The sequence below is a fragment of the Hypanus sabinus genome, chromosome X1, assembly GCF_030144855.1.
Source record: "Hypanus sabinus isolate sHypSab1 chromosome X1, sHypSab1.hap1, whole genome shotgun sequence".
NCBI classification, from domain to species: Eukaryota; Metazoa; Chordata; class Chondrichthyes; order Myliobatiformes; family Dasyatidae; genus Hypanus; species Hypanus sabinus.
Window position 1 is genome coordinate 13,624,089 of NC_082738.1, and position 13,773 is coordinate 13,637,861.

At 39.9% G+C, this 13,773-nt stretch overlaps 1 protein-coding gene across 2 annotated transcripts in view; it reads right to left on the reverse strand.

Moving 5' to 3' along the window:
• Window positions 1–13,773, reverse strand: part of lima1a (LIM domain and actin binding 1a) — a 137,095-nt gene that overhangs the window by 43,490 nt on the left and 79,832 nt on the right. For both annotated transcript variants that reach the window (XM_059955841.1, XM_059955840.1), the window contains exons 2-3: window positions 11,914–12,047; window positions 8,237–8,282 (exon numbers count right to left, since the gene is read on the reverse strand). In XM_059955841.1, coding sequence (XP_059811824.1) covers window positions 8,237–8,282; window positions 11,914–12,032 — 165 coding nt within the window. In that variant the 5' untranslated portion in view covers window positions 12,033–12,047. The remainder of the gene's footprint in view (window positions 1–8,236; window positions 8,283–11,913; window positions 12,048–13,773) is intronic.

Sequence of the window (13,773 nt, forward strand, 5' to 3'; positions counted from 1 at the left end):
ATGGGTTGAAACAAGTTTTTGTGCAGTTCTGCAGGCAGGAAATAGTGCACACATATGCACTACGTGTCACCAGTGCTTCGAGTTTCATGGGCAGCTGCAACCATTTAGTGCTACAACTTGTACAGGCATTTCTGCCCTGGGGGTTTAACAGAAAGGCAGGAAACTGGAGCAGGAAATGATAAAACAGCAGGGTCTCCTTATAAGGAAAAAGGAAGAACAATGAAGGGAATTGTTAAGGATTTCACTTATAGCACTGGAACATAAAACAAGGCTCTACTTTTTAAAAAAACTAAATAAGTCGTATTTTAAGTTGATTTGAAAACTTTGGAGTGACTGAGTTTCAAGTTTCCAGTGAATGGCAGTTTTAAGGTTGCACTCTGTCTGCACGACTCTCCTTGTGCTCATCTCCTGCTTGAATATATTCTTTTATATTCAAGCAAGAAAGCAGAGTCAGTGCATCCTGCAGAGGCTCACCAGACTGATGCGCTTAGACAGGTTGCTGATTTCAGTCAGCAAAGGGGAACAACTTGAACAGACAACTTGCCTTTATCAACTGGAATTTCAGATGACATTCATTTCCCATTTGGTAAAGGAGCTTATTTAAAAATAATAAATTCCTCCCCAGAAATATGAGGCACTGGCAAGGAGCCATTTATTTCTCATCCTGAGCTGCCCTATGAATGCAGTGGTAGGCTACTTTTTTTCCAGAGGCATGCTACTATTGAATACAAAATCTGTTAGTCTGGACAGGGTATTAGGCACTTTCCCCTGAACAAAAGGACTTTCTATTACACTTTTTATAGGTTCAGCTTGCATTCTTCTGCCAATCAAGTGAAACACTTTTACAATGCAGAATCCATGACAGTCCATTTTGTACACAAGAAGCTCGCACAAAAAGCAATACCGTGGTCCAGATAAGCATCAACCAGGACATAGCACAGACCTTGCCTACTCTTCTTCAATAGAACTCTGTAGGATCTTTGACATCTACTCAGAAGAGCAAAGGGGCCTCTGTTAAAAATGTCTCATCTAAGAGATGGCACATGCAGCGTACTACTCCTCCCTCTGTTCTGTATACTGAAGTGAGTAGCATTTGAGTTTCCAAGCTGATTCAACAATCATTAAGCACACATTTTGGATTTTTACTGCAACCAATGAGAGATAAGGTTTCCAGTTGTCAAGAAACTGGGAAAATTTTGCCATCCTTAACATCACCTGTTCCAATGTCCAATGCCAATCAGACAAACAGACTTGTCATTTATTTCACTCAAATCAAAAGTTTTAGATAATGAATCTGCTATGCTGACCCTAAACTAGTAGTTTCTTTTCTGATCTGATGGCATGCACTTCTTTGGAGTATAAATGTCATGAAAATTAACTGAGCAAGAAATTCAGCATTGACATCTAAGTAAACTCTTCCCACATGATTCGCTCTGTAAGGTCTGAGTAAAGGCTGGTATAACACACAAAATGCTGGAGGAACTCAGGATCATGCAGCCTCTATGGACTGGAAAAAAGGCTCCACTACATTGATGACTGCGTAGGTGCTACTTCCTGTACCTTGGTAGAGCTAATCAATTTTATCAACTTTTAAAAAAAAACTTCCACTTTGCCCTCAAATTCACTTAGCCCATATACAACATCTCTCTCCCCCTTTTTGATCTGTCTCCATCTTGGGAGACAGATCATTCACTGTGACATCATCTGCAGATCTACTGTCTCCCATGCTACCTTGACTAAACTTCTTCCCACCTTGTCACTTGCAAGAATGCTATTCTTTCCTCTCAGTTCCTTCTCCGCTGCATCTGTTCCCACGATGAGGCCTTCCATACCAGGATATCAGAGATATCCCTTTAAAAAAATCTGTATTATGGAAGCTCCTTGCCCCGCTACGTTCCTCCAGCACTCTGAATGTTGTTCCAGAATTCCAGCACCTGCGGTCCCTTGTCTCCAAAGATTGGTTTAAATTACCATGGAAAGCTTTCAAAATCCAGGTTGTCATAGAATCATAGAGCACGATAGCAAAAAAAAGGCCCTTTGACCCATCTCACCTGTGCCAAAATGACCCATGGACAAATCAGGATGCAGAAGTGGTTCATTCATACATGGTACTTTGCCCATTCTATCCTACCAATCCATTTCATTAAATCCATACAAAGGTTGGATTATCACTCTCATCCTCAATCCTGATTTAGATCCAGCACCCCTTTTGTCATTTAATTTCTCCTGCCTTCCATCCCATAACTGATATCTTTGCTTTCTTTCCTTACCCCTGCCCCACATTAGTACTGTATGTTAAAAACCCATTCATCTCCAACTTCTATAGTTCAGATGAAAGAACATCAACCTGAAAATTAACCATTTTTCTCTCTCTTCATAGTTATGCCTGACCTACGAAGTGTTTCTAGCATTTTCTGGTCCCATTTATACTATACTGTGTGGAAAACAAGTACAGATTACCCCAGCCAAGCCTCAGCAGCTGCTTTTGCCCCAGCTAACCCAGACTCTCTATAACATTCTAACCCTCACTGTAAAATGGACTGTTATCACATACATCCCTTGTGCTTCTTGCTCCAACAAAGTTACACATTGTTTTTCAATCTCTACAGAAAACCTCCTGCTAGATCCCCTTCTCTGGTACTTGGAGGGAACTTTGCATATCTTTTACAACATTTTCCTTGGATTTACCTGATTTAATCCAAAAAAATTCCTCTCCAATCTGGACTTGCAAATGAACCACAATAACATGCATTAACTGGAAAAATCTCCATCTAGAAATACACTCAAAAATGTATAGAACACAGACCAAGATGCAAATTTTGTCAGTTACAGCTATGCTATGTCATTAATGACTCATTTCCTATTATTACATCTTTCACACAATAGATATACAGTGAGCACAGAGTTAACAAAAGTAGACTTTAATCATAGAGCTTGCTAATTGAACAGAGTTGGTTAAGTGAAACAGTCATGGCCATTGACATGACAAAGTGATGACATCATTGGAATGCTGGGCCTTTTGTGTGTTGGGAGTGGGATACAGTTATATACTGTGATGTTAACATCCAGTTTAAGATAGAGAGATACATCTTTTTTCCCTTCCAAAACAGCAAGACTCATCCAGGGTGCAGTCCTAATCCATACAAATCACCCAAATGGTTACTGCTTCAGCAGGTCTACAGTACAAATCTCTGAAAACTATTGAAACTTAATAACCAATTCTTTTGTTTCAATAGTTTCAATTATTATCTTAAAATGGTCTGTCAGGACAGAGAATGACTTGCATCCACATCAGTTTCAGTCCTAATGAGGACAATATGGGTACTGTAGACTCTTTCACAGATGGCACAGGCGGCGCTTGACAGGGTGGATGGGGAGTTCCCGATGAGGCTCATTCCTTCTACAATTTATGTAGAACTTCTGTGTGCTCTGATGCATTGCCTCTAGGTTTTCAACACCATCCCAAATACTTCTCCTCAACTTTGACTGGTTATGGGCCAGAGATTCCCAGCAGTCAGTGGGAATGCTTCATCTTTGAGCACCTCTGAATCTTTTCCTTTGTCTGCCTGATAATCTCTTCCCATGAGAGTTTAGAATAGAGTGCCTGTTTGATGTCAGGTATGCAGACAATATGGGCTGCCTAGCAGCTGACTAAGTGATTAGAGCCTCAGTGCCGGGGATGCAAACCTAGGAAAAGGACACCAATACTGGTTTGCTGACCTTCCCAAAGAATTGGAAGAAATTTGTACGGATTGTTGGCATTTTTCCAGTGCTGTTAATTGTCCAAGTCTCACAAGCATCTCAGACCAGAAGACCCCAAGACAAAGGGCTAGAAATAGGCAATTTGGTCTAGCAAGTCCGCTCTGTCATCTGATCATGGCCGATTTATTTTCCCTCTTAATTCCATATCTTGCCATAGCCCTCCCAATCTCTGACACCCTTACTAATCAAGAACCTATCAACCTTTGCTTTAAACATACTCAATGACTTTGCCTCCACAGCCATCTGTGCCAATGAATTCCACAGATTCACCACCCTCTGGCTAGAGAAATTCCTTCTCATCTTTGTTCTAAATGGACGTCCTTCTCTTCTGAGGTTGTGCCCTCTGGTCCTAGACTCTCCCATGATTGGAAATATCCTCTCTATCTCCCCTCTATCCAGGCCTTTCAATATTTGGTCGAAAACAGTGCAGCAAATGCTGCTGCCCAGCAATCCACAGGCTTTGTGCCAGGTTCAAGTCTTAACCTTCAAAATCTCTTTTTGCTCAATTGAACAAAGGTTGGGGCATTCAAGTTAGCAGTGAATTTAATCATCACTGAGATGATACTAGAAGTGGTCTACGTATTCCAGAGTTACACACACAAAATGCTGGAGGAACTCAACAGGTCAGGCAGCATCTATGAAAGTGAATAAACAGTCAACATTTCGGGGGGTTATCAGGACTGGAAAGGAAGGGAAAAGATGCCAGAATGAAAGGGTGGAAGGAGGACAAGCTAGATAGGTGAAGCCAAGTTAGTGGGGGAGCAGGATGAAATAAGAAACTGGGAAATGAGAGATGGAAAAGGCAAAGGACTGGAGAAGAAGGAAATTTATAGGAGAGATGAGTGGACCAAGGGAATGAGGGACACCCAGGGGGATGTGAAAGGCAGGAGAAGAGCAGAGGTACAAGGCCAGCGGAAGTAACATCGATTTCTCCTTCCAGTATTTATCCCCTCCTCCTTCCTTCCTCTTCAATTCCCCACACTGTCCTCCTCCTACCCGCTTCTTCAATTCCCCACTCTGTCCTCCACCTCCTTTCCCCTTCCCCAACTTATTATTCTGGCATCTTCCCTCTTCCTTTCCAGTCCTGATGATCTCCAACATTTTGTGTGTGTTGCTCTGGATTTCCAGCATATCCAGCATCTGTATTCCAAATAGCTACCTTGGCTCCAAGGTATCCAAACTTCAACAAACTGGGCATAATACTGATTGAATTAAAATAAATAGCAAACCTCAAATGTCTTTACCATGATAATAAACTTACCCATTACAGCCAGACCTGCTTGCTGATTTCCAATACTAATTAGGTTTCCGAAGGATATAAAATTAATCTGCATCATCAGCTAAACCTAACATTGTATTAAAATAACGTACATAGCAAATGCTGTTGTTGGTAACAAATTGGACACATAATCATCAAATAAGATAGACAACCTTCAAAATGAATCTCCAGAAGAACTGTACCTGCTTGCAATTCATTATCAACACCAAGTGCTTAACACTCCTTGTCTTATCCTACAGTACAGACTATTTGAAAGAGAAAAATAGCTAGATAAAGCCCATAAGAATTAAAAAGGATTATTGGATAAACTGGGATTGAGGCCCACCTCACAAATTTAACTCCAAATCCAAATGGGCATTTAACCTTGATTGCAGTAACAGGCAAGGTATCAAATATAGCAGAAAACATCTGCTCACAACAGAAACTAAATATTACTTGGATTAATTTTGCAAACTTCAGCGACAGATGGAGAAGCTCCTGCTAAACGTAGTGTGACTGTCCTCAAGTCTTTATTTTCTAATTTCTTGTTTGTTAATTTTTCTAAATGCTGGAAACTGAAGTCATTTACTGAATTGTACAGATCCTCAAAATTAAATTGTTTTCTTAACACTGTTCTTTTATGATGCAAAGTTTCTCTAATCTTAAAATCCAAAAATTTAACAACTATCAATTATTCCTTCTCTGAGGCATTCCCCTCCCTCCACAACCATTCTCTACTCAAAAAGTCTTGTCTACAGTTCCTCATGTACGTCGCAACTGTCCCAGTGGCTTTTCATAGTGCAAGAGATGATTGTCAATAGACATCATAACCAAACGTGACCTTATCTTGCATAGGTCAGCAGACCTAGAGTCTGTTGTCACTGAATGACATCATAGTAGATCCGAGATAAGTTCATTATCCTTCTTTCCCACATCTTTGGTGACCACAAATAACAGTCTTTTATTTAAAATTAACTGACCCAGCTTTGAACAATATTTGTTGGAGACATGTCTGAACTTCTCCCACCTCTGCATAGAGAAGCATGTCTGAACTTTACTCTTAAAAGGTCCGATTCTAATTTTAGAACTTGATCCCCACCCCTGCCCTAATTTTTCCTGACCTAATGTCTTTCTCATATCTCCATTGCCTTAAAAAACTTAAATTAAGCCAGACCTAAACCTTCTAATGTCTAGAGAATACAACCATAATTTAACCAATCTCTTGCATTTAATAATGTGTATCTGGGGCTTAGAATTTTACTGCCACTCGCTGGAAATTAAACAGCATTCAGGACACAAAGCTTCAGGAATTACAGAACTGGCCCTGGACAAGGCAAAGTCTGAGTCCTTGAACTTCATGGAATTGTATAGAATTGGTGTTTTGCTTCTGGGAGATGATATAGTGATGTAGAGTGAGGAGGAAGGAAAGAAGAATGGGATGGGAACACCCACCCAAGTAATGTTGCCAGTGTCAGTCATGGAAGGAAATTTTTTGAAAGCTAAAACAAAGCAGGCCTCAACCTATGGAGTGATAGCTTGCTCCTGTAGGAGTGGCCCGTGAGTGGTACAAGCTGCCCCAAGGAATCAAGGTTTAGTAAGGGATTTGCAGATATGCTCTGCACAGGTGAAGTCCTTGTGTAACCCAGCAGTTAGATGGAGGGACTCAAAACAAAAATTGCAATCCACACTACAAGCTCCAATATCTCTAGAAAGCTAACCCTATCCAGCCCAGAATCCAGTATACAGAATCCAGCCTCTTGCCCAACCTTGGAGTCCAGGTTGGTGGTCAGAAGTTTCCTCTGTAACCTCTTGGTCTATGTGCAGGCTGCTTTTCTCACCAAAATCAGATATATCCAGAAAGGAAAAGCTTATTTTTATTCCCAATTTTAAATAAAACTCTTCAGCTGAGCACCATTTGTAATTAACTGCGGATTTTGCCCTTCCTACTTAGTACTGTTTAGTACAAGAGGATTACTCAGGAGGAGTAATGTACAGGGTAGTTTTTTTCAATTATATATTAAAAAAAATAGGAGTACATTTATACAATATATAGTTTATCTTTATTGGGTGCTTGGGACAAAACTGATCATCTCACTGTTGGCACACGAGTTTTATTTCAACTATTTGAAGTTGAAACCCATTTGTTCACCTTGACTGAAAGTTGCTGGATTTTCAATGGTTTGGACTATTTTGGAAGGAGAATTTGGAAATGCACAGGAAGAGGCAGGGGTCAAAATGCAACAACTGCGCTGCTGGGCAGCAGCGTGCAAGTTGCAATGAACAGTTGAAGAAATGGATTGTTTTGTTGTTGATGATGCAGAGAAATAAATGAATCTCACCTTCCTCCAATTGCAAATAAAGTTGGCTCCCCTCCATTGTTTCCTGTCTGTTATTTTTCATTTCCATAGATTCCTCAATTTTGTTTTATCCCCATTTCTCATCAGGGCCCAGTTAAATATCTTTAATGACTTCAAATCAAACAAGGGGGTTGTTGCACTGAACAATCAGCAAATACTTTGGGAGAAGGAGGCCTGCTTACAAGCACACCCAATATTATTTATTTATTGAGATACAGCATGGAATAGGTCCTTCCTGCTCTTTGAGCCATGCTACCCAGGAATCTCTCGATTTAACCCAGCCTAATCACAGGATCATTTACAATGACCAAGTAACCTACTAACTGGTAGGTCTTTAGACTGCGGGAGGAAACCGGAACACCTGGAGGAAACCCAAACGGTCACAGGGAGAACGTACAGGCAGCAGAAATTGAACCCAGGTTGCTCGTACTGTAAAGTGTTATGCTAACCACTACACTACCTGGCAGAATACAGAAAAGGGTTACAAAACAGAACAACACTTGCTAACAGTTTTGAAGAACAATACACATTTTGGTATGATCAGACATACTACAACTTGATAATTTCATCACCAAACTATCATGGTGTGGTATAATCATAAGCAGAATTGGCCTGCATGGTTTCAGCAGTGACATTGTTTGGTGCTAAGAAGATAATAAGCCAACAGAACAGGGCACTCATTTCAGGCATTTTGTATTTACATGCTTCTACACTGAAAACTATCAGGGTAAACTTATCTGTTCCAGCTCAGTTTATTTTTCCCAAGAGCAAAATGTAGAGTAGTTCCTTCACTGTGCACTCTGGCCACACATAAAAAAGGAACAGAATGCACCCAAAAGAGCAGTTTGAATACACCTACCCCTTTTTTTCGGTCACTGCTGGCTTCCTCAGCTGCCTTCTGATACCTGATGGAGGGAGAGAAAGAATGTGATTACTATGGAGAAGTCATGGAAGTATATCAATAGTGTTGTATGTACTGTGCCTCAGACAATTCATCAGTAAAGTGGGACCCAAGGAGTCAGCAGCAGTGACACTGTGCATGCTTAAAAGCAACAGACTTTCCACTGTCGAGAGACTTTATCCTATTGTTTGCTAAATCTGGGCAGAAACAGAGAGACAGAAAGGGAAAGACTGGAAGAAATAAAATTATATTAGGGACTAACTGATTCAAAAATTTTGCCTTGGCAAACTTGGATCCCAGCTAGAGACTGGAGCTTCAAAATCCCTGGACCTTGGAGCTGGAAAAGAATAGATTTAATCTAGGTTCCTTCCAATTCTTTCAGTTTAAAATTGCACCTATGTGGGCGACCTGTGGGAAAAGAACCAAGAACAGTTCTAGTGCCTCCTTGAAATGTCCTATTCATGTTCATCCATGACAGATGAATTTGGCTGTAACCCCCAAAAGCCTTCCTTCCTGGTATCCATATGTACAGTGGTGCTCGAAAGTTTGTGAATTCTGTAGAGTTTTCATTTCTGCATAAATCTGAAGTAAAATGGGATCAGATCTTCACGCAAGTCCTAAAACTAGATAAAGAGAACACAATTAAATAACATTTTTAAAAAATCATACTTTTATTTTTTTGGGAAAAGTGATCCAATTTTACAAATATTTGTTGGGAAAAGTATGTGACCCCTTGAACACCAATAGCTTCAACCAAACATTTCTGATAAGTGTTGAACAGTCCTGCACAGTGGCTTGGAAGAATTTTAGGGCATTCCTCCTTATAAAACTGCTTCAGCTCTGGGATGTTGGTGGGCTTCCTTGCATGAACTGCTTGCCTCTAGTCCATCCACAATATTTCTATAGAATTAAGGTAAAGACTTCAACTCAACCATTCCAAAACACAAATTTTCTTCTTTTTAAACCATTTTGGTGTTGATTTACTCTTGTGTTTTGGATCATTGTCTTGTTGCATTATCCAACTTCTATTAAACTTCAGGTGATGGACTGCTACCCTAACATTATCCTGTAAAATGACTTGATACAATTTTGAATTCATTGTTCCCTCAACGATTGCAAGCTATCCAGGCCCTGAGGCAGCAAAGCAGCCCCAAACCATGACGCTCCTTCCACCATGCTCTCCACAGTTGGGATGAGGTTTTGGTGTTGGTGTGCAGTGCCCTTCTTCCTCCAAACATAACAATGTACATTTCTGCCAAAAAGTTCAACTTTTGTCTCATCTGTCCACAGAACATTGTCCCAGAAGCGTTGTAGAACATCCAGGTGGTCTTTTGCAAACTTAAGACATGCAGCAATGTTTATTTTTTGGACAGCATTTGTTTCCTCCATGGTGTCCTTCCGTGAAAACTATTCTTGTTCAGTGTTTTTCTTATAGTGGACACATGAACAGAGACTTCAGCAAGTTCTAGAGATTTCTGCAGGTCTTCTGCTGTTACCTTTGGGTTCTTTTTCACCTCCTTCAGCATTGCACGCTGTGCGCTTGGTGTGATCTTTACAGGACTCCCCACTCCTAGGGGGAGTAGCAACAGGACTGAGTTTCCTCCATTTGTAGACAATTTCTCTTACTGTGGACTGATGAACACTCAGGTCTTTATAAATGTTTTTGCAGTCTTTTCCAGCTTCATACAATCTCTACAATTCTTCTTGTAAGGTCCTCTGAAAGCTGTTTTGATTGAGGCATGCTGCATATAAGCAAATCTTTCTTGAGAAGTGCAGGCTCTTGTCAGTAACTTGACTCTGTATCTTTTATATAAGGCAGGGCCCCCCTACAACCCACAGCTCCAATCTCATCTCATTGATTGGAACACCCAACTCCAAATAGCTTTTGTAGAAGGCGTTACCCCAGAGGTTCACATACTTTTTCCAACAAAAACATGTAATATTGGATCATTTTTCTCAATAGGTAAATGTGCAAATATAATGTTTTGTGTTATTTATTTAATTAGGTTCTCTTTATTTAATTTTTAGGACTTACATGAAGATCTGATCATATTGTAGGTCATATTTATGCAGTAATAGAGAAAATTCCACAGGATTCACAAACTTTCTAGCACCACTGTAAATAAATCCAGTAATGCATTAAATGACATTTGCCACAACAATTTTCTGTAACTCACCTCACTCATGGTAGTTTTACCACCAAACTTTTTTTTACTGAAACCATGGTGATCTTAACAATAAAAGAGAAGGGATACAATATGAAGAAAAACAATTTAACTGTACTCCACATAAATATATCAAATCAGTTTGTATCGACCATATCACTATGAATAACATTTTTATTAGCAAGCAAATAGCCTTAGGAAGGGATTTATTCATTACATCACTAAGGTTTCGTAAATTTTATTTTTAAAATGCACTCAAACGTTTCACATTGAGCCCAGTCATATACTCTCTTGACACCCATGTGATAAAGGTAATGCTAGATCAAGAGGGGACTATTGCCAGAATAATTTGTAACTGAAGCTTACTGAGCTAGCTAATGTTTTAGGAAGCAAAGACCCTGCTTCCCCAGTCTGTGCCAGTTAGCTAGAGAATTCAGAGTGGTTCAGGCAGAGAAGGGAGAATGGGAAAGACGTAGCACGGAGAAAAAAGTTACCAAGTGGGCCTCCTCACCTCCCAAGGTGGTGCATGTTGGAAATTATGCATACTTAGACATTAGGTAATAGTATTTGTCACAGTCCAATTGCAAGCCAGTATACAGCATCATGACTCAAACACGAACAGGCAGCATTCAGGCATGGTTTTATTGGTCAGCTGTTGCAAGGGAACTAATACCTCCAGGAGTGGAGAGAAAAGTCAGAAAATAAATGGGCACAAAGGATAAAGAGGAGAATTGGAGACTTCAAATCAAAAATCAGCTGCTTCAGAAACCAACAGTTTACTTTCTTTAAAGAGACATATTTACTACAGGGATTTCTTTTTAGGAAAAAGTGTTACCAAAATCTCTTTCAAGGTATTAGCATGGTACATGTTACATAATGTCACCCTCTGTGTATGCCGTCAATCTGCTGGGTGGAGATGCAAGAGAAACTGTAAATGCTGAAAATCTAGAGCAACACACAAGGTGCTGGAAAAACTCAGTGGGCCAAGACAGCACCTACAGAGGGAAATGGGTAGTCGATATTTTGGGTCGAGACCCTTCAGCTAACTAGAAAGAAAGATGGGTGATAACCAGTATAAAAAGGTGAGAAGAGGGAGGAAAAGAGGGGGAAACTGGCTACCTCCCATTTTTGTTTCCAGTCCTGATGAGGGGTCTTAACCTGAAATGTCAACTGTCCATTTCTCTCCATAGATGCTGCCTGAGTCATTGAGTTCCTCCAGCAAGTTGTGTGTTCCTCTAAATTTGAGGTACTCTCCCATCTTCACTAGGTTCTAGATTTCATTTGTTGCACTCAATTCAACCTGGAATAATTACGCTTATTAGTTTAAGGCTGTGCCTATATTTGTCCTAAACCATTTTACCAACCACTCTTCCAGGGTGACATGACACAGTGAGAACAGATAGAATGAATCCATGTTTTGTACACTGAAAAGGCTACTTGATTTCTTTAAGAGAATGCTGGATTACTTACTTAGAAAAACGTTCCCTGAGTGCGACAGATCCCCTCTTATTAACTATGGACAACTCCTTTGCAGTGACTCGCAGTGATTGAGAGGCCCATTGCCCTCTGCTGAATGGTGATCGCTCCATGTTCTCTAGGCTTGCCTGTATAGATGGGAAAAAAATGTATATGTACAATTTTGACAAACAAGACCACAGGGTAAAAGTTTATACTTGAAAACTGGTGACCCTAACAGCATGAAATGATAACAGCTTCATCACTTTAAGATGCTGTAAGAAAAGGTGTTAAAAGGGTCTACTGGGTACTTGTTGACAATTTAAATACCTCCGTACAACCCCACGTATTTATTACTGATTGAGCAAATGACTCATTGATGGTAAACAATGAATCACTTAACATCAGCAGACTTCCTTCCATGATTCTAATGGAAGTTGGCATCTTTAAAACAGCAAACCATGGCATTGATTACTAACCTTAAGTTTCCCACAATATTATTTTGATGCAGTTCTAAAATATTACCCAATGTTGCGGTATAGAACAGAAACTGGTCCGATTGTTTTGACGCCTGTTCTGTTCTGCGATCATTGCTGCTGCTATTCAAACTAGGAAAAAGGGAAGTCAAATATTGACTAGTTGCCAATGAAAGGAAATAGCCAAATTATTTTCTGGAATATGTAATACTGATTTCAATCCAGGAAAATTACATGATTTTAAAAACAAATATAGCAAGTTTGATTTTTTTTGAAATTGAGTTGTGGTCACAGCTCAGCACATCATGGAAACCAGCCTTGCCTCCATGGACTCTGTCTACACTTCTCACTGCCTTGGTAAAGCAGCCAGCAAAATCAAAACCTCCATCCAACCCAAAAATTCTCTCTCCCCTCTCCTATCAGGAAGATACAAAAAGTCACATACCACCAAACTCAATAGCTTCTACCTTGCTGTTAGAGACAATAGAACAACTCGCTTAACACAGGGGTACCCAACCTGGGGTCCATGGACCACTTGCTTAATGGCATAAAGGTTGGGAACCTAGTATGACAAAATTAACTCTTGACCTCACTGCACTTTATTTGTAGCTGTTACATTTAGTACTGCATTGTTGTTGCTTTATCTTGTATTAAACTCAATGTGTAGCAATGATTTGATCTATATGCACAGAATACAAGCTTTTCACTGTATATTAGTATATGCGACAATAATAAACCAATTCCAACTAGACACATGAAAAGCCACACTCTTTTATCACCTTCACTTCAATATGTATTCCCAGGCCACCAGCAAAGACAAATAATCAGCTGCTCTCTCCAACTCTCTATTGGTTTGAGCCAGTCATTCAGGAGGTGCAAAATAGCAGCCAAAGAAAATATATTAAAAAATCCACTTGCTGGAAATGTGAAATGAAACAGGTAACACTGAAAAAAGTCATATCAGGCAGCATCTGCAAAAAGAGAAACAGTTAACATTTCAGGCCTCAGATCAAAGTCTCCATGAATGAGCAGCCAAGACCACACATTCATTTAACTTTTACAATGTGCTACTTGTTCAGGCAGATCATACTTAAGCAGCATTGGCAACCCAACTACTCCTGGAATTTAAACTGAACAAATCCAATTCTCTTATATATGGCTTGCTTGCCCTGACTTTACACAGGTGCCTATCTATAGCCAGGATTAGAAAGTTACAAACACTGTCAACACCAGGATATAGTGCTCACATCTTCATGCTAAACATGAAGTGCATAGAAAAGACTTACTGAGAGAAGTTCAGATCATGAACTGCCATACTGTTTGAAAATTGGTTGAATTTCCTTCTAAATATTTTACAAGAGTAGATATTTATAATGAATAGTTATATTGCTCAGTCACA